The sequence below is a fragment of the Amblyomma mixtum genome, chromosome 8 (assembly GCF_055824585.1).
Source record: "Amblyomma mixtum isolate Tamu chromosome 8, ASM5582458v1, whole genome shotgun sequence".
In the NCBI taxonomy this organism is placed as follows: domain Eukaryota; kingdom Metazoa; phylum Arthropoda; class Arachnida; order Ixodida; family Ixodidae; genus Amblyomma; species Amblyomma mixtum.
Genome location: NC_143019.1, coordinates 64,239,278 through 64,261,515, shown reverse-complemented (window position 1 = coordinate 64,261,515; position 22,238 = coordinate 64,239,278). Strand labels below are relative to the sequence as shown.

The 22,238-nt window shown below is 46.2% G+C and overlaps 1 protein-coding gene across 3 annotated transcripts in view; it reads right to left on the bottom strand.

Annotated features, from left to right (window-relative positions):
• Nucleotides 1-15,053: 15,053 nt before the first annotated feature.
• Nucleotides 15,054-22,238, bottom strand: part of LOC149332756 (ribosomal protein S6 kinase alpha-5-like) — a 287,244-nt gene continuing 280,059 nt past the window's right edge. For all 3 annotated transcript variants that reach the window (XM_089558343.1, XM_089558344.1, XM_089558345.1), the window contains exons 13-14: nucleotides 20,467-20,679; nucleotides 15,054-19,628 (exon numbers count right to left, since the gene is read on the bottom strand). In XM_089558343.1, the coding sequence (XP_089414469.1) occupies nucleotides 18,540-19,628; nucleotides 20,467-20,679 (1,302 nt within the window). In that variant the 3' untranslated portion in view covers nucleotides 15,054-18,539. The remainder of the gene's footprint in view (nucleotides 19,629-20,466; nucleotides 20,680-22,238) is intronic.

Here is a 22,238-nt window from a genome sequence, read left to right as displayed (position 1 = left end):
CATCAAGTTTGCTAATGCCATCATTTTCGGAGCTGATGTGACACGTCCAGATTTAATGTCATTATACACACCTCACGATGGCGATAACGCCTACAAGCCAGACAAATATTTTACCTGATTACAAGCAGTGCTCGTGAACACAAAATCTCGTCAGTGTTCTCAAAATGTAGCATTAAAACTAACTTGCAGAAAATGTCGAAACCACAGTAGCGAGTTAGCGCATGCCTGTGTCGTCCTGTCCATATTCTATCTTTCTTCACGCTATTTTTCGCATGAATGTCTAGTTAGTCACGTTTTCAAGGTCATTTATACATCGATCAGTGACCATGAAGAGGAGAAAGAGTAAGTCACTGTCCAAGTCAAATTAAAAATGACGGTTGAAGAACTGGTTATTTTTAAATAGGAAAATAAACGTTAGCCCTTGAATCAACACTACATTTTTTTGTTTCCAGTATCCAGATGCTATGTTTTCCAAAGAGATTAGTTTGAGAGTCAGCATACCAATACTTGTTACCGGTGGATGGTTTCGAATGCTTCGATATTATACTTCTGGTAGGGCCCAAGATGCTGCATGCATATTAGAGATCACGTCTGATGATGGATTTGTGAGCTAAAATATTTGCACATGCAAGGGCAGCTTTAAAGTCATGCATAAGGATGCAAAGTTTTCGAAAAGGTGACGTAGTTATGCTAGACATAAAAAGGGAGCAATTGCTCAATGGCATGCAACCAAGCGCAGCCATATGGCTGCAAATGAAAGCTATAAGTATACTCAGAAACTTCGTAGTCGAAGAAAAATTCATCCTGGTCCAGGGCAGTCGCTCTACCAACTGAGATAACCAGGATGTCTAGCAGGTGATAGGACGAGAGCGAATTTATCAACAGCTAGAGAGCTGTTGATCATTTCTGCGCTTGGCTGGATGCTAATGAGTAATTGCTCCTTTATTACTAATAGCCGCCCCCCCCCCCCCCCCCCCAAACAGTGGACCAACATTTTAGGTATGGGCTTATCTCGACTGAGGTTATTCGTTGCACGTATACGCATATACGAATACATACGCAACACAAAGAGACGAGCCTTTCGGCACAGCTCGCAATATAGCGTACCCATCTTTGAGCAAGTTATCTTTGCCTCAGTGCAGGGTTCCTGTTTGTGAAGCCGAACGTGCGTAGACCAGGTGTGAAGAATACGGCCTTCATTGCAGTTCACATTTCGTACGCATAACGGTAGAAGCTGCAAATGAGGGCGCTTATCAAGTCTACTCTTTGAAGGCTTGGTCAGGGCCAGGACGATAACATTATCATCATCGATAGCCGTCGTCATCGTCAGACTCGTTACGTTCGCTTCATGAACTACACAGGCCTCTCCCATGTCCCTCCAATTCACCGTCATATACTAACTGCGGCCACCTCCCCCCCAAACTTCTTAATCTCATCCATCCAACTGACTCACTGCTTCCTTCTGCTATGCTTGCCCTCTCTTGGAATCCACTCCATTACCCTAAGCGTCCATCGGCTATCTTTCCTTCACCCCTGCCCCCGCTGATTTTTTCTTCTTGATTTCGACTAGAATGTCATTAACTCTCGTTTATTCCCTGATCCACACTGCTATATTCTGGTCTCTTAAGGTCACACCTATCATTTTCCATTCCATAGCTCATTACGGTCTCCTCAGTTTAAGATCAATTCTTATCGTTACGCCGCCGCGGTGGCTCAGTGGTTATGACGCTCGACTGTTGACCCGTAAGACGCGGGTTAGATCCCGGCCACGGAGGAAGCATTTCGATAGAGGCGAAATGCTAGAGGCCAGTGTTATGTGCGATGTCAGTGCACGTTATAGAATTCCAGATGGTCGAAATTTCCGGAGCCCTCCACTACACGGCGTCCCTCATAGGCGCTAACACCATAAAGCCAAACCTTATCGTCAGCCTCCACGTTTCTGTCCCATAGGTGAGTATTGCTAAGATGCAGCTGTTAAGTGCTTTTCTCCAGAGGGTACTGGTAAACTACCGTTCATGATCTGAGTGAACCTATCAAAAGTACTCCGCACAATTGTTATTCTGTATTTCACTCTAGTGGTCCGGATCTCGTGGTCAGGAGCTGTAACAGCCCTAAGTAGATGTATTTTCTTACATTTCCAGCGCTTACCTGCCTATCGTAAATTGCTTTTTCCTTCCGAGATTGTTGAACAGTACTTTAGTTTTCTGCAGATTAATTTTCAGACCCACCAGACTTATTTCCCTGTCTAGGTCCTCTATCGTGTTTTGTCATTCTCCCCTTAGTCAGTTAGCAAGGCAGTGTCATCAGCGAATCGAAAATTACTAAATTATTCTCCAATAACTTATCAACAACCCTCCCCAATCCAGATCTCTGAATACCGCCTGTAAACAGGCGATGAATAACATTGGAGAGATCGTGTCTCCATGGCTGACACCATGATTACTTTCTCTATAGAGGACTACGGTGGCTGTGCAGCCGCTATAGATATTTTCTAGTAGTTCTACATATGCCTCTTCCACATTCTGTTTCCCTAAAGTCTACATGACTGCCGAGGTTTCGACAGAGTCAAATGCTTTCTCGCAATCTTTGAAGGCTGTATATAAGAGTTGGTCATATTCCGCACTTTTCTCTACCACCTGATTGATCGAGTGAATAGGATCTATTGTTGAGTAGGTTTTACGAAAGCTAGCCTGGTCCTTTGTATTGAAGTCTAAGGTTGTCCTGACTCTAAGATCCTGACTTTTAGGTTGTCCTGACTCTAGAGATTACCTTAGTAAATGTATTGTAGGGAACGGAGAGTAAGCTGATCGCTCTGTAAATTTTCAAGCCCTTGATATTCCCTTTCTTATGGATTAGGATAATGTTAGCGTTCTCCCAAGATTCCGGCACACTCGAGGTCATGATGCATTGCGTATACTGCGTGGCCAGTTTTTCTGGAACAATCTCCACACAGTCCTTCTTCGGGTCTGCAGGTATCCGATTCTCCCCCAGCTGCTTTCCTCCTTTGCACTGCTTGTAAGACTTTCTTTACTTCCTCTTTCGTTACCTGTGGTATGTTAAATATACACCCCTGCCTCCGTCATTATCGTCTTGATGATGATGCAGTTTTATGATGCAAGGACATCTGTGGCCAAAGAGTGCCATGACACAAGATGTTTTCGTTTGCTCAAGGTGGGGTCAAATACCTATTTCCCAAGCTAAAGAAGCCAAATACCAGGGCAGGGGAAAATTGTACGCATTTCTTCACCGACAGTCACCCGCCGGCACTGGGGATCGATCCTCGCACCTTTCACATGCGAGGCTGATGCTCCAACCACTAGGGCATGTGTCATTGTCTCGCCTAGCTCAGCTATCTTATCCACGTCGGTAACGACACTGGCCTCCTCGTCTCTTGGCGCGCCCATTTTGCTTACGCCTCTGCTTACAGTTTCTTCTTAAGAGCGCTTTCAGGCTACCTCCGTTCCTCAGCCCTTGCTCGATTCTCAGCATATTACAATTCCTTGTCGGCTCCCTTACGCTTATCTGTGACAGGTCTGCCAGTTTTGTTCTACACCTTGGCGTCTATTAATAGATACTTCGCCTCCTGACAGAGCTTGCCAGTACTCTGTCTAGCTACCCTATACCTTCTACTTCTAGAGCGTGCTTAGTAATGATATTTGTAAGATTATTTCAATTGCGTGAATAGGTCATTATCCTTGGTGAAGTGGACTATCAGTTTTGCAGCGAGATCCTGAATTCCTCTACTTTCCCTCTTACTGCTTACTCGTTAATGAGGTTCCTCCTTATTAGTTTCTTCCGTTCCCTCTGCAAGTCTAGGTCAATTCGAGTTTTGCCGCACTGTAGTACATCTCACCCTTCGAGCACCTCCACCTCCTGCACAATGCCACCGTGTGCACGCAATACGAAGTCTAATTCATTTTTAGACGCCATTCGGACTGTTCCACGTCCACTTAGGGTTCTCCCGTTTATGGAAGAAGGTATTCATGATCCGTAAATTGTGTCTCGTTCTGCGTACTCTGAACAACTGTTGAAGGCGAGGTAGCAGCATCCCACCGCTGCCACCAGTTGTAGGTGAGGTTCGGGGTCGCGGCTCGACGGATCCACGGTCAGGACGACGCCCGTTCCCACCTCCAGGCCAGGGACAGAAGTGCCGCTTAGCGACGGAGAAAGAAGGTGGAGAAAGAAGACTGAGTTTAATTTACATATTTACAACAGTCAGGATCAGAAAGTGTGACTGTGTGACTGCTTCGACCGCATTCGTCGACGAGTTTTATAGCGTCCGTCTTCCATAGTTTCCCTAGGTTGATGACGTCATCGCCAGGGTAGGAGTGGCCGGAAACTTTCCCTCGTGGGCAAAACCTCACACCGCCGCACTTGTGGACGCACTCCCGTCACGTGTTGAGCCTGGGAGAGGAAGACGCTCTTCGAGGAAAGTCGACAGAATGCGGCGTTCTCGGAATTGCCAATGGTTCCCCCGGGCTGCCGATACATGCCCGTCAAATACATCTGTGACGAAGGGTCGGAATGCGAGGCCGAGTAAAGGACGGAAGTGGTCCTTTGTCCATGGGAACATTCGCGAAGGTTGGGGAAGTCCGCCTTGATGCTCGGTACGCAGAACCACAGTGACGAAGGCCATTGACATCCGCTACGTTTACTGCGAAATGGGACAGGCAAGGTCCACCTGCTGATGTCTCTATGCACGTGGGCCGACTCCGAATAATTGGGCGCTTTTTGTGTCGAGAATTCTTCTGGGATCCCGCACTGAGACACGTTGCCCTTGGTGGTGGTGGTAGTGGTTTATTTAAAAAAAATAAAAAGTGAAGCAAAAGAGTGTTGCCGGCCGCGGCAATTGCTATCTAATATCTTAAGCACCCGAGCTGCAGCCGGCGGAAACGAAAGGGAAAGGAAGAGGATAGTGAGGAGAAGTATAGAGGGGAGCGACAGCGAGAAAGGACAGGGTAGAGCTTTGTACACTATTTACAAAATACAAAAGTAATCAACTAAGGTCCATTCGGCACGCCTTGAGGCAAACATCGTTGAATGGGCAGGGGTTTCTCGGAACCGTCCTGGAGAAACATGGGTGTTGGCTTCTTCCTGCTAACGCCGATCTTAACACAACTAACCCCTGCTAGTCTCCTGCCTGTTTCTTTCTACCCTGGAACAGAAGTCGACAGGGATTCGAGCCGACTGTTTCACTCGAGCCTCTGTGGATTCAGCGTTTGAGTAATCGGCTTTCGTCGGCGGCGATCTTCTCAGTGTGCAATGACGCAACCAGCGTTCAGGCCGAATGCTCCCGATGACACACTACACAGCACGTAAAGTGACCTCTGAATTTTTAAGAGCGTGAGCTCTTACTACATAACGTCTGTCAAAGACGCGTGTGTCTGCATTGAAGGTCAAATTGTAACCACGTGGCCAACTAGATTACATAGCAACAGATACCTACACTTTCGGTTGGTTGGTTGCGACTGAGAGAAGGATGAAAAGGAAAGTGCACGGGCCTGCCAACTGGCTCCAGCCGAGCCACCACCGCTGCCACGTGCAGATAGAAGAGAGTTGAAAGATAAGAGGACAGAGTAAAAGAGAGTAAAGACGCGCGTCGCAACAACCGCGTCCGCCGGAACGGACGCTGGCTGAAAAATACAGATACACGGCCGCAGCCCGAAGGCTGGAAACCGAATGCCACAGATATATATGTGTATGCTACACTTTCGATCCGTTACACAATATGTGCAAGTGCAGCGGCCATCGAAGTGGGACCCCTCCGGGACCGCCATTCGCATAATATTTTGGGGCCACCCGCTTGACGCAGAACGTTCCAAGAGGCGTCAGATAACTTGGGATGTACCTGAGGATAAAATTACTAATTGAGATGAAGCCCAAAATATGTGTGGGATTCGCAACGACGACCTTTCCGACCCGAAACCATGCATTCCGAGGGCCTTCTGACGGCCGTAGGCCGAACCGTTTGTCGCAGGGGGTTCCGGATGGTGTCAAACGATTCGTCGCGATGCACACGTTTATCATTTTATTAACTGATATAACGCGAAAATATACCCGATATAGCGGAGGTGGCTGTAAATCGCAATAGTAAAGCAAAATCCATGAGGTAGATGGCGCTGCTTGTGTATGAAAAGGGGTATTTCCGGAAAGGAAACATCCGCGGATGTTTGGATTCGGTCTTTTCCACGTTTGCTGAGCACAGCGATGTAAACACTTGAAGCTCCTGCAGCTAGCGCTCTTAAATCGAACACTGAGGCATTGTTGGTGGATAATTTTTTCAGTGCTGGAAAAATGGTTCGTTTTGGAAATCACAATGAAAAAAGAAAGATAAACAGCGGAAAAACGGCGGAGGACATGTTGATTAGCCATTTATAGGGACCATACCCAGCCGCCATTCAGAAAAATCCGCAGGGATACTGAAGTTGCGATAACTGCGTGATTTCTATGCCTACATCAGCAAGAGAAAAAAATGATTCCTGTTAGCATTGCTAAGCACAAAATATTGTGCGTAAGCGCGGTTTTTAGGTGGACACTACCGCCATGTACCTCAAAGCGCGATTGAGGTGTCCACTCACCCTGGCACACTTGCGACACACGCACACGCACGTGCGCGCGCGCGCACGCACACCGTGCAGCGCAAAACACGTTTCGCAGTGCCCGAACGCGAGACCCGTGTCGCCATCTTCCAGTGGCAGATGCAATATCTGCGCCGGCGACCGGAAACGGGGATGGATCGCGGAGCGCGGTAAGATCGAACTGAAAATGTTTGTTTCAGAAAACACTAACGTTGTTGCGCTACGTTTACAGGTTGACACAGCAAATCACATTGCTCACGCCTTTTTAGTGCGTGGCCATTCTTGCATTTAGCCGTTGTGTGTTTGTCTCAGTGAGCAACTGTGATGATGCCTTTAAAACTGGTTTTATTCGCTACATTGCAACTCAGCGGTTACAAAACGCAGACTGGCACATACGAAGTCTGGCGAGTGAGCGATGAGCACTTGGTAAACGAACTGTTCGAGGCACGAGCTTGGCCTCGCAAACGAAAGCAACTCGCCAGCGGCCACAGCGACGTGCACACAAGCGGTGCACAACTGACAGCGCTTGCACAAAAATTACCCTTATTTAGGCACGCAAAAGATTTCAGAGAGGCCTCGTGTCTCATCCTGAGCATTCGCGGAGCATCAGTCGTGTCGTGCAGCATAAAATATATTTGAACTGCGTCACGAGACAGGACGATAAACAAGATTAGTAATGAACAGAGTACTTCTTGGTAGACTAATCACCGATTTCAAGTATCCTTTTCCTATATTCGGTACAGTCACCACATGGAGGTGCGTGGCATTCAGGGACCATAATCTAACATTTATCCCCGAGTATAGTTCGAAGTGCTCACCGACTGGTTGTCGAAGCAGCGGAAGCGTCGGCTCTAGCTCAGTTGCGACCAAAGTGCAGTGGTGCTATCGCATCGTCTGCGTCCGTGGCATCAGTGGGCTTGTAAACTGCTTTTTGAATTTAGAGCACAAAGCACTCATATGTGTCCAGACACCGGCCAGGGAACAGGAAGCTTTATTACCAGGTGCTCACTGGCAGCCACTAACCAACAACAACCATGCATGGCATCCGCACGAGGTTATATACATTTCGCGAGCTGCCGGAGCATGCGCAGCAAGGCATGGCGATTGAGACAAGCCACGAGCAGACATCGCGATAACCTTTATCGCGATGCGAGATGACGCTATGACACTCCCTCCCCTTTACAATTCCAAAAACAAGTACAAGTCAAACGATCAGGCCGGCGCCGCTCCCTGGTGGTCTTTCGTAGTGGCATCCGCACGAGGTTAAATACATTTGGTGAGCTGCCGGCGCATGCGCAGGAAGGCGTGGCGAACGCGACAAGCCACAAGCGGACATCGCGATAACCTTTATCGCGATACGAGATGACGCTTTGACAAGAAAGAAAATTTTATGCTGAATTAAATCAGCATCATCCTGATGAAATACGCCTGGGCGCATGCTTCCACACTACGCTGGGCAGGACGCGATAGGCGGATTGGTTTGGTTTATAAGGTTTAACGTCCCAAGAGACGCCGTAGTGGAGGGCTCCGGATATTTCGACCACCTGGGGTTCTTTAACGTGCACTGACATCGCACAGTACACGGGCCTCTAGAATTTCGCCTCCATCGAAATTCAGCCGCCGCGGATCAGAAAAACGCCCTGGCAAATTTCGCTGCTTTTTCTGTTCTCAAACACTGCGGCTGCTATGACGTCGGTGAAACCCAAAGTGCAAACCCTAGGGCTTCTTATTTTTAACAAGAGGGTAAGCTGGCAACCCTGCACTTCGTCCACCAAGGGCGCCTGAGGCATGCCGGGAAGACAGAGGCCTCGGATTTATGTCTTGTGGTTGATTTCTTGGTTTTTCAGTTTCGTTTTCTCTGATGTTTTGTGTGCTTTGTGGTGGTGTAGTTATCCAGCTACGCACGCAGTTCATTTCAGATCTGAAACATCCGAAGGCGCTTACTCGAAGTGAGCTGGGCAGTTCCTGGTGCCTGTTAGGCCTAATGTCCGTTTACCCCATCGCTTGCAGCCATTTACGCAGCAGGCTGGGTTTGCTCAGCAGGAAACCACCAGTGCATTGAAATGGGATAGAAAGAAGAAAAGATTTTTTGTGAATTTAAAACTGAGCAGTCTGCTACTGTGACCACTAGCTCTGCACATTTATCGTAAAATTCTCGGAGTCACATCATTTAGAAGCGCAAAGTACTTCGACAAGTGTCACTTATGTTAGCCGTACTCGTCGAGGATTGCATTTGCTTTATTTTGAAGTATGGTGGTGGCCGCGCATTGCGTGCAGGAATGAATTCCACTTCGGCCCCGCCGCGGTGGCTCAGTGGTTACGGAGCTCGGCTGCTGGCCCAAAAGACACGGGTTCGATCCCGGCCGTGGCGGCTGAATTTCGATGGAGGCGAAATTCCAGAGGCTCGTGTACTGTGCGATGTCAGTGCACGTTAAAGAACCCCAGGTGGTCGAAATTTCCGGAGCCCTCCACTACGGCGTCCCTCATAGACTCAGTCTCTTCGGGACGTTAAACTCCCATAAACCAAACCAAACCAAACCGAATTCCACTTCATGAATTGATGCACAAATACCCGCATATATGTATGCGGGTAGAGTTTCTCGTAGAAAAGTGAGGCTTCGGCGGCCAGGATAATTTCTCATGGCACGAACCATAGTAAGCACAAGCATGGTGTGCGAACCCCCTATAGCAGAGGACACCAGCGAAACATTTCTAATTTTCACAGTGAGAAAATGGAAGCTTCTAAGTACTATTTTAGCGTTAACAATTTTTAGAAAGAGTATTTGCTCTGAAAAGTGTGTGCTATATTCCTGCGCGTTTCTTGGGTTGGCTGCACGCAAAAAACCCTCGAAGCTTTCTTAGTCTGGGGAGATGGCACCATGAAGGCAATGTATAACCTAATAATAATTAAAAAAAGAAGTATGATGCCCACACATCTCCATTATTCACTGAACTCAAAATCGTGAAATTACAGAACCTCTATGACTTTAAGTTACTGTCAGCACTTAAATTTGAGATACGTAAAGGCACACATACTCTGACAACATTGGGAAATTTGAAAAGAAACACATCTTTACGCTTAATAAGGCACACAGAACTGTGGCATGTTCCAAGATCTCGCACAAAATATGGATTCCAGATGGTTCAGTCTAGCATTCCACAGATTTTAAATAAATACCACCTCACAATAGAGAAATTGTGTGCACTTTCTAAACTTGACTTGTACACTTTTTGTATAAAGCTTGCTAATACTTCGCTGCTTATTCCAATTCCTTATGTAATAGAGTTGTTTGCAATTGATGTCTATTGTTTGAAAACTAGCATCGCAGTTGGGATATTTGCTGCGTGAATCTGTGCTACTCACCTTTGTCAAAGCGTCCGCTGTCAGTTATTGGGAGGTGGGGCTAGTCAAGCTACTAATGTGTAGCTTTTTTCCCACCTTCCCTACCACATCTCATCTATCAATTTTGCTCTATGGTAAAATAAACTTCAACTTCAAACTTGTTCGGGCCTAGCGAGCATTTTAACAGTGCGCGAGACAGGCGCTGACAGATGCGACTTGCCTTGGGGGCATGCTAAACTTGTTCATATCAGCTGGCCAACTTTATTTTAAAAAAAAGAAATCAGTAAAACACATTGAGCAATGTCTACTACCGTCACTTTCAGTTCCTTAAAACTGCCGGTCTGATTAGAAAATTTCGAATGTCCCTTCCACCACCTCGGGCCCACGCCTCCTTTGAGCCAAAAATAAAGGAACATGGAAATTGTGATTACAGGGCGATAAAGAGATGCTGGTTAAATTCTGTAGAAATTAACACAACTGCTGAACTAGTATGCCTAAATGGCACAACGCAGGCTTCAGATTCGAGGAAAGCTATACAAAACATAACTTTCTACTCGTCTCTATAGAGGTCTGCACGAGCCGGTATCTAGACTGGGCTTGAACCTGCTTGCCGTTACTTCACTCCCAACTCCGAACCCGACCGCGGCCCGGTATACGTTGAACCGTGTTACCGTTACCGGAATACAGAGAGCCCGCCTACCGCCGGTGAGCACGCGCTGATTGGTCCCAATGCTGCAGGCACGCGTCTATCCGCCGGGTACGTGGCGCCATCTGGCGTCGTCAAGGCGATTTGCGCATGCGCATTGGCTGCGCGCGGGCTCCCGGTACTCCGGTACCGGTAACATAAGACACCTTTAGCATACCGTGTACCGTGTTACCGTGACCGTTACCGGAGTACCGTGAGCTCGCGCGCAGCCAATGCGCATGCGCAAATCGCCTTGACGGCGCCAGATGGCGCCACGTACTTGGCAGCTACGCGCGCGCGGGGAGCATCGGGACCAATCAGCGCGGGCTCAGCGGCGGTGGGCGGGCACCCGGTACTCCGGTAACGGTAACGGTAACACGGTACACGGTATGCTAAAGGTGTCTATAAACACGGTACGGTATGCTAAAGGTGCCTAATTTCTAATGACCGGCCCGGCCCAGTGCTCATTCGGTCGAGCCCGCGCAGGCCCGTTTGCTTTTCCTTACGAAACTTCACTCTTAAATAAAAGATAAATACAGCAAGCAGTAAACAGACATATCTGTGTAGCAGCTGAAAAAATTAGGCAGGGTTTAACCACGGTTATACACAAATGTCGAGCGACAGCGTTTTGGACAAATTTCAAGGTCGCCATCGCGTCGGGCACGCTCAATAATGGTTGGACATCAGTTTCGGTCCAAATCAGCTAAGGTCAAATTTCGAGGGTGGGCATGGCCAAATTTTTGGAAATGACCCGGGCCGAATTTGGAGGTCGCCATCATGTCGGGCACGGTAAATTTCCATTGGATATTGATTTTGCTCCAAATCGGTCAAGGTCAATCTGTCAAAGTCAATCTCCTGCTATAGTGTGCTTCTCAGTTACACCAAGGTCAAATCTGGCACGGAATGGTGAGTGAATTTTGTGTTGAATAGAGCTACCGCTCTAAAATTTGCAAAAAGTAAGAACTGCAACATCAGGGTCGTACCAGCAATGAGTGCCTACTCAGGCTGGGTGCATCCGAAAAATTAGTTATAAAAAGAGCACTGCATGTCATCCTTTTCAGCGGCTCATGTGTCAACACTTTAGGAGAGAAATTTAAAAAACTACGGCTTTAGCGCTGGTGTAACCTGTTCCCCTTGTAAACACGCTAGGATGCTTAGTGTACGAGCGCATTGTTTCATACTTAGCTTTACTTACATGGCTTACTTTACTTCATACAGCAGTAAGAAATATGGAATCACATTGTTTTCGAATAAGGAGAGAGCTCCCCTTCAAGCAGGGTTGGTAGCTTCACCAAAGTCCAAACACTCTCTAGTTCCCGAGAGAGGAATTCGCAACCCTAAGAACAACATTTGCATGCGTTATGCAAGCGTTGTCTGAAAATACAAAGTTCTTCAATTAGTCAGCTTTCCGTCGGTCAGGAACGCAGGTGGAGATACCATTCTATTCAAGTGGAAGGCATCCACTGTTAATACACATGCAGCACTGCATGCATATGGGTTTGTAGCTGGTCAGGGCTTTTTGCTAGCGGATGTTTTGGAGCCTTCTCTCGTCGACTGTGCACTTTGCTTCTCTGTATCGCTCCTAGTAAGCTAGACTTCTGCTGATGGTGGCGGCTTTGTCGGTACATCGGGTTATACGCGCATCTGGGACTTGTTATGTCTGAGGGTGGAATGGGGAGCTGTGTACCCACCCTGAAATTTGTGTGGATTTACTCCACTGCTCACCATGGGTAAATTCGGTGCTCGTTTGCACCTGTCTGCTGTTCAGGTCATTTATTGCAATGTACGCACGCATAGTTTATTACATGACAATCCGATTGTAAAACAATGTTTGCTTGCAAAAATGTTAGTGAAAATTTGTATTTCTGCAATTGTAGTCATGTTTTAGAGCTAGCCCTAGCCAAGCCAGATAAGGTACCTGTCTTCCCGGCATTCCCACAGTGGATGAAGTGCCCTTTTAAGAAACTCGCATAGACGGTGGCGCCAGCTTTCCCTCTAGGTAGTATTAGACGCTCTATGAATGCAGACTATGCATCTAATTTTACCAATTAGCAAAAATAATAAAATTTTTAACCGCTGCTTTTCATTGCAGCTGCTACAAATCTGCTGACATGCCTATTAGGTTAATGTCAGGTTAGGTTAAAACAGGTTAATGTGTTAGACAATGATGTGTTAGACATTAGTATACATATATCACCCGGTGGCACTCACCTACAACTGCTAAATAATTTGTAATTGAATTTTTTCTAGATGCCTTATTGGTTCCGGCTTCCTCAGCCGAATGATGGCAACTAAAATTAGGTGTCTACGGTCCTTCGAGTGAATCATTTGCACAGTATCACAATGAAGGGCACCTGCTTTGTTAATACTCAGAGGTCATTACTCCATCTCGTTTAGACATATTTTGTAATCTTTACTTTGCACTGATGACGAACTACAATTTGGGCTAGAATGTAGCCAGCATGAATAGCCATGCTAGCTTTGGCAGTGTCACACACCAAGTATGAAACGCATCACACTCTCAACAACATTCGGGACTAAAGTCTAGCAGAGAGTTATATAAGTAACCATTTTGGAACAAAGGAGACAGGCATTTAATTAACCGAAATGATTTCACTTACTTGCATGCCTGAAAGTTGTGACGTACGCATCGCTCAGGGATACAGGTAAACCAGTGGCCAACTGGTGCACTACCAGCAGTGTCACTAGGTGTGTGTGGACTGTACAGGGTGCAGCGGCATTTATTCAACCATGGAATGTGCTTTGTGGCATGATCAGGTGCAATAGGGGATATTCAAAATTCCGCAAGTGCGCTTTCCTGCATAACAACGTTGTCCCAGAAAACATGGCTGACCATGCATTTCCAGCTGAAACAAAGCAAGAAAGACTGGTTTTTTGTTTGATTCTTGCAAAATACGTTTCTTACATTCTATCCACACCTTTAGCGCCTGTCCTGTAGACCACGTAGTTCCTTTATAGTGAAGTCGGCCATCTTGTTTGGGGCAACATAGTTATGTGGAAAAGCGCACTTGCGTAATTTTGAATATCCCCTATTACTAACTTATTTCAGCATTCTTTCTTTCCGCAAGCCATCAATGATTGGAACAGCTTACCAGCTTCGTGTGTACAGTCTCTTGACCTGATAAGTGACCATTGTTTGATTTTTAGTTCATTTTGTTAGTTTCTTTTTCTCTTCCATATGTCATTTCGCGCTGCTCGTGTTCTGTTTGCACTTTGGTATTATTGCTCAATTTGCGGTCTGTTTCTGTATCCACTCCTGCTTGGGCCTCACGGCCTGCAGTATGTCATAAAAAAATAAATAAATACATCAATGCAATTCACTGCACGACTGGTGGCTGCTGGCATGTGAAGTTATCGCTGGGAAGGTTGCCACTTCTTAAATTCCACTCTTTCCTTCTCGGTGTGGACTGAGCAATTTTTTTTTTTTCTGCCCACACTAATTTATGTCTTTCCTTCTGAGCAGAGTGAAATTTAGTTTCTTAGTCCTGGAGTCGCAACAGGTGAAACATATGCAGGATTTGGCTTAAGGCTTGCAAGTAGCACATCCATGATTTCACTAAAAGCGACCTCTGCAGAATATGTGAGCTCAAACGAGCCAGCGATTTACCTCGGAGAAACACTATCTCCAGGGACGATGTAACATATTTTGCACTATAATTTATTAAACATACATCAAGGGCTACCTTGGCTTTTCTTATAAGCAATTACGGCAGAGGCTGAAAATTGCATCATTTCGTCAAGTATGGGTGTGCTAATATGTTTTTTCCTTGTTACACGTAGCAGTACAGTTTTCTTGATGTTAAGAGCCATGCTACAATCCACACACCATCGATCAATAGCTGCCAAGGAATCTTGGAGAACGCCACCGTCTGAGGATTCCCTTATCTCTTTGAACAATACGCAATCATCAGCAAATAATCGTATGGATACTGAATATGAAACAACACCTGGCAAATCATTTATATATAGGAGAAACAATAAAGGACCCAATACACTTCCCTGCGGTACACCAGAAGAGACGCCTAGGTAACCGGAAACTGCACCATTTACATCAACAAACTGACTCCTGTTTTCCAAATATGCATCTATCCATTGAATCACGTAGAGAGGAAGACCGATGAGCTCTAATTTATAAATAAGCTTATTGTGTGGGACCGTATCGAAGGCCTTGGCAAAGTCTAGGAACAGTATGCAAGCAAGTAACACATTTCTTTCAGCATTTACTAATGCTGCCAATCCGTAATGTGTTCCGAATTCATGTGTTACTGCATCTGGAATTACAGTAGTGGTTCCTTTTTGTTGTTTATGAATTAAGTGTAGCATTTTTCATGCATGGCTTTTGTCCTAAAAGCATCGTTGTGCCGCAGTCATTGACGACTGACACACAGAGCAGAGAAGCCGCAGGATAATAATGCGAGAGGCATGATTCAACTGAGAAATCACATTTATTTCGCAACCCAACGTGAATAATGTCACCATATGTCAAACACTTTCTTAGAAGATATTGGAAGCACGACAGCACATGAGGAGTAAAACTGAAGGCGACTAAAACAATGCACCATCTGACATCATCACAAACTTGTGCACTGGTGTGCACGCTGCACCATAGCTCAACCATCTAGCTCGATTCTGAACAACAGTAATAGTATAATAAAGGAGCCAGTGCAATAACTATTTACATGCTTTCATACATTTGTGCTGCTTTTTTTTTTCTTCAACAATATAACACTTTGCACATGCCTCTTATGTTACAATTTGCACACACACTTTCAGGAATGGTCAACAAACATAAACCGACAGCTCTACTGTACAAGTTTAAACAAGTGCCCAGAAAAAATACATTGAGGCATAGAGATTCTATTCAGATATCTGCATGCGTATCTCATTTGTGCAGTTAGTGCAAAGGACATCTAATTAGTTTGCAAAAATAACCATGCCTGCAGAGGTAAGATGTACACACGCACACAATCTATTTTATGCCTGGACAAGCTATCACAAAAGGTTTGATGACTGGACTAGTTAAATAGCAGCAGGCACACTTCCGCCCACCTTCACCAAGAGAGCCCATTCCACACGCCTGCTTTGTGCAAATGGGAACTGGCGTGCCATGGCCCTGTCACAATCATTAGGTGAAAATATTTCCCAGCTCAACTGGTTTATGGAACAATTTCCAGTTGGTTCCAGTTAGAACCAAGTGGAACCCAGTTGGTTCCAACTGGAACCAACTGGAAATTGTTCCATAAACCATTTGGGCTGGGAAAGATTTTCACCAGGGAATTATATTGCAACCTGGCGGTCTCTCTGGTCGGTTAAACTCCCAACGTGTAAAAGTACGCATGCCATTTCGTGACTAGCTGTCGCGCTTACAAAAACCATTTGTTCTCATCAGTTAAGGCAAGGTCAGTGGCTTCAGTAAAATTTTAAAACTCGGGCTCTTAAAATGTGCGACTGCAAGTCTGGATGTGCCATTGCCTGTTCGCGACGTTTCCATGAATGAACAACCATTGAGGAAGTTATTCTAAGGCCTTTCTAGAATCGCACATCATGACAGGCTTTATCCAGTCTCCGCAGTTGCTGCAAAGTGCCATGATTCATTGCTGCTATACAAAAATATTGTCTCTCCAATGGCTACCTGGCCTCTGCCTATGAATCCATTAGCAACAGATAATCACCCTATTCTCACTGATTTGTCTTGATGTCTGTGGAGAGGCAGCATGATACTCTGTAGCGATTGGTTGTAGATGATACTGTTGATGGCAATTTGATAGCGTTTCTCTAGAAGGCAGCTTTGATGCCGATGATTGGCACACAGAGTTATACACAAGTGGTGCTTCACAGTGTACGCTATCAGTGACCTAAAAGCACATGACAGCACCGGTTTTTTTTTCTTTTCTTTGTAGACTGAACATGTCTAACAAGTACAGCTGATGCAACTATGTATAAGTGATTAATATCACACAAGCTTCATGCCTGTTTCCGCCATTCTTTACCACAAACATGGCTGCCATCTTACAGTAAAAACGTAACACAGCACTTGCTGTGGAACAAACACATGCCTCTTTTCCAACAAGGCAAAAAAAAGAAAGCCTGAGCCTAGAAAACTTTTCTCTCTTGTACGATATCAACACAAACGTGTAAGCAAGGCATCATTAACCGTGAAGACGTATACTGTCGACACATCAAAGGCTTAAACTTCAAAAAAGTGCTATTCAGTCTGCCAACGCTAACCTATCCGTTTAGGCAACAGCTACAGCAATGTCATCTGCCAATGCAAGATGTGATAGCAGATTGGCACAGGAATGAAGGCCACCAAGTATTAGCTTATGATGTAAATATGTTGACCAAGTTCTACCTTAGAAAAATACCCCTCTCTCAGCTCAATAACCAAGTATTCGAGAAGCAGCCCATGTGCAAATCCATCAAGAAAACAAGAACAAGTGGATGAGCACAGGTAAATCATCATTATCAGTCAGCCTCTCTCTCACAACACAAAAGGTAACAGCACCTGGGCTTTTGAAGAGCATTCGGCAACTTCTCCATGCTTTGTGTACGATACTATTTAAGTGCCTGATCATTAGCTGTTCGCATAAACCGCCACAAAAGTGCTTTAAATATAAACAGCCAGCAACAGCAAATCGCAAAGCCAACAGAGACCATTTATCAAGTCAACACCAAGAAAGATGAAAAGACACAGCGAAACAGAGATATGGTTTAAATGATAGGTGACTTCTTGAAATTCGAGCAACCGTTTTGATGATGCACAGGAATTATGCAGCACATGCTATTGCTTCATCAATGCTGTGATATGGTTAACCAAAATCTCTCTTTTCATTGCTTCAAGCACTTTACACAATAAGATGACAAGGTGCTATGATGATGATCATGGCTAATTGATGAACTGTACATGAACTACAAGCAGAATAATGGCAACAATGACAAGGAATGAAACGGTTTTATGCATTACCACTCATGGAACAAAGCCATATGATTGGAGTTTTATGCGAGCTATAACATTCATAATATGCTCAGCTACTTTCTTGGATAATCAACTTCCCACAAAAACTGCCACAATAATAAATAGATGCAGGCAGAGATGGCCACAACAAAATCTTCTCTAGATCATTCCTAGCACCTTTTACAGAACCTGGCTGCTTCCGAACCACCTGCACTAAAAACGTCACAAAAGAACCCGAATGTTCTGTAATGTTGGCTCATTCTATAATGCAGTGTTAGTTGCCAGACTAACAGGTGCAGTTTTTAAGCGTCTCTCATGTGGAAAGCCTTTCTTTCATACAACCATCACTTTTGTTGTAGCCACCAAAGAAGAAGTGAAAACCTGCGCACAGCAGTAAATCAGTCACTTTCTTGACAAGACTTTCTTGGCACAACCACTCAGCAACCACCGTCACTGACAACCACTTCAAAAACCAACCACAAACCATTCACTCCAAAAGCGCACTCAAGTTCTGGCAGCAACCAGCTCTGAAGCAACCATCCCATCATTCTGCAATCCCGCTGCAAATGCTCCACTCCACTTATTCCAGCTATGCAAATCCTTTCTTACAAATCTTTCTTCACATATGGTTTTATTCATGAAAAATTCCTCAGAACGTGCCAGCGTCTATTGAAGGTGCATTACTGTCATTGCAGAGAAATAACTTAATAAAAACAGCACTTTGAAACGAGAGTTTGACGCCATTCACGTCGTCGTCAGAGAGAACACAATCAATGCCTTAGTTATAAATACCCTATAGACTCACGTAAATGTTCCCACTTTCCTATTAAAACATTTGTAAGATGATTCCAATATTTACAGTATGAAATGAGAAAGCAATTACTATACTATGGCCCCCCTTCATCAAAGCTGTGAGTGTGTGAATGACAGCAAATTCTCTACGTTTCTAAGCTACTGCTACCGTTGTTTCCTGGGAGACGATTTTTGTGGCGATCGCCTCTTAGACTTTTTCATGTTCGGCTCGCTCTTGTCAGACCCGTCATCCGAAAGACTTGCTGTCACTGCTGCGTTCTCTTGCGGCGAAGGCCGCTTCCTGCGAGAACGCGTCATGGGGCCTCCCTGCTCTGCAGATGTCACCTGTTCGGTGCTCGTTGTGCTTTCAGCTCGGCTTTCCTCGAGTATCTCGGCTGTCTCTGGTATCGTTGGCAGTGATGACAAGGAGGGAGTGGCTTTGGTTTCTCTATCCCACGCATTTTCCGGCAAAACAGCTGCAGCGGAAATCGCGGGTGATGCTACGGCTTCTGGTTTGACGGGCTTTACTGTAGTCGCCAGGGCAGTCGTCGCCAGGTCCACGGTCATAGTCTCGATGTCTTCCCTGATCCCGGACTCCTCATGTCGCTCGACGACGTCAGGGAGGGTGGAGAGGTAGGCAGCGACTTTGGTTTCCGGGTATGTAAAGACACTGTCAACGCCCCGCGCCGAGTCTTCGCGTGCCGGCACGAAGCCGAGCGAGCGCGTCGAGGCTGCGGCTGCAGAGTTGAGCGACGCCGCTGAGGAGGAAGACGACGAGGACGATGTCGACGTGAATGAGCTCCCGCTGCTCGTCGACACTGAGGAGTCGCTCCGAACATCTGCCGAGTTGCGCTTAAGCCTCCGGCGCTGGGCCAGGGGAGCGGCGGAGACATCAAGCAGGCGGAAGCCGCCACGAGTGGCGAGATGGAACGCGTCGAAGGTGGCGCGCACGGCGGACTCGGCGGCTCGAGGCGAGGATGACGAGCTGAGCACGTCGGGCGTCATGAGGGATGCCGACCAGTGGCTGCTCCGGGTGTGAACCCACGGGTGCGAGCGAAGTTCGGCCATGGTGAGGCGGCGCTGCGCCTCCACGGTGAGCAGGCCTCGGATCATGTCCTTGGCCTGCTCCGAGACGGGCTCCCACTGGGGTCCGCTGAAGCTGAATTCGCCCTCGCGGATGCGCTGCATGAGCGCCGCCGCACTGGCGTTGCGGCTGGGTGTCTGGAACGGGGCCCGGCCAGACAGCATGGTGTACTGCGCATGGTTGACAGAAAAAAAAAAGATGAAGTTAGGAACAATATCCAGGTTTGCCATTCATCAGGGTGGGGGAGGAGAGTTGGGAGGAAAGACAAGCAACTTCTCTTAGTTTCTTACACATGAACTGAACTTACCAACGTCAAAGTGAACTTGACTGTCTAAGGCCGCAAAAGCTGTACTAGACAGCTGTTTGATTGCTGAAGTCTCATCATTAGCCCCCTATAAGTTAACACTCCATGCATTGCTTGAACTGTGGAGCAGCACAAATGCACCACTTCAAGCTAGTAGGTGACAACCCCCTTATGCAACCAAAGAACCAGCACTTCTCGTTTCATAGCGCGCATGTCCCACAGTAATATATGACATGAAACACAAAGTAATCAGTATACAAGACATCGTATAAGCAACGATATACCAAACGACAAATTTCCAGTGAGTCACTTGTGTTAAAATGTTGAGCAAAGTGGACAAAATGTCCACTTAAATATACAGGACCTGGTTGTTACCATAGCCCAAAACATATGAGACTATGATAACAATGTAGATAGGACTCCTTTAAGTGTATAAACAACAAAGCTTTGAAATGTTAAGCGCAAACATAAGGTACATGAAAACTTTGACCTAACAAAGCAATGTCAATGTTTATGGGGCCAGCATAGTTCTTTTAGCATAAGTTCTTGGCAGTTCTGCTTCACGGTGACTACCGTAGTATAAAAGTACTAATAAGATGTCTTTTGAAACATAAGCACCGCTGCCCTAGATGCGACTCCCTTGAAGAAGTAAAAAAAGCCGCAAGAAAAAAAAAACTGCAATTCAAAGAATGCAGTAATCATACCAGTATAACACCGAGGCTCCATAGGTCACAGGACTCGCTGTAGCCAGTGGCACCATTGCCAGAGCTGGCCTGCCTGAGGACCTCTGGTGCAGCATAGTTGAGTGTGAAGCAGGGTGTCTTCATGAGCTGATTGTCCTGTGGCTTCAGACGTGCGAAGCCAAAGTCCACCACTTTGATGGCAGCATTTTCTGAGCTATCCGTGAATAGCAAGTTCTGCAAAGTCAGAGAAAGATGGAAGGAGACTTAGATGGATGCAGACTTGGCCACACTGTCTAGCCATTTCCTTCACTCCAAAACACAACTTACTTAACTGTGCAAAGAGTATTACTATACCCCCCCCCCCAAGAATCTGGCAACAGTTGGCGGTGAAGCCTACTGGCACCACATTCCGCCTGTCTGAAGCATCACCCATCAGCCAACTCAGCACCACACCTCCCTAACCTTGACCCACCCCTCAACTCACCTCCACCCACCCTCTGGTCAAAATCAATTAAGCCAAAACATTCACTGAGTGACTAATGGATGAGTATAAGCAATTACATCAGCTTACACAGGTGGAGGGGTCTAATCATGATTTCACAGAAATGACAGTGGCAAGCATTCAGGTAAGACATTCATCACAAGTAACATTGTGCCCAGCAAACCAAAAACCTCCCAGAGACGTCTAGCTAGACGTCTCTGAGAGGTTTTTGGTTTGGTGACTAGCCCAGGTGAGTTAGCCAATGAAAGGTGAATGTATTACCACAGCAAATTCAGGTAAGCCAGCAAAAGGAAACATTATTGCAAGTTCAAGCATTTGGATAAGGCAAAAGTGGAAAAGCGCCAGAAGCAAACGCATCATTTGGAAAAGCTTTAATTGTAAAAGCACTGAGGCAAAATCACTACTGCTTAATAAGCACGACCACTGCATCAGATCGTCAGATTGTCTACCCACTTTTGTAATGTTTGGGTTTTTGCACAAGGTGCACCAGAGATCTGATTGTTTTGAACTATGGATGCTCATAGTACTCTATGAGACCACTGTAATATCCAATGACTACGTTGGATGCGAATGTGTGATAATGCGATTACCGTATTTACTCGCGTAATGAACCCACCTTTTTTCCACATAGATTGACATAAATTTAGGGGGTGGGTTCATTACGCGGGAAAAAATTTTTCGAAATTTTTGAGAAGGTCGAAATTTCATGTCACATTAAGGAAAATCGCGGTCACAACCTTACCTTTATAGTACAAACACGTACGCGATGAATGTGAATAAAAATACATTTTTATTCACAAGCCTCTGGCTACTTAAGACCTCACTCGGTCTCGCTATCTGAGGAGTCACTTCGACTAATGTCGCTTGCCACATCGTCAGCATCGGCGTCGGCCCACAGTGCGTCGTCTTCAGTGCCGTCAAGGCTGTTTGAGATGCCGGTCTTTTTGAAGCTGTGGATGATGACCTCAGTGGATATCATGCTCCACGCTTCTAGGACCCATCGGCACAGCATGTCGATGGTGGGCCTCCTGATCTTGCCTGCGGGAGTCAGGTCGTGGTTCCCCGCGGCCATCCACTCAGCATAGAGCCGCCGCACGTTGTCCTTGAAGGGCTTATTCACTGACACATCAAGGGGCTGCAGCAGTGATGTAAGGCCACCTGGGATGACAGCGAGGTCCGTGCGCAACTCGGTCATTCGGCGGCGGACATTTTTTTCGAGATGACCGCGGAAGCTGTCGAGAACGAGCAGCGATGGCAGAAGCAGTGCTCCGGGCCGCCGTCCCCAGACTGT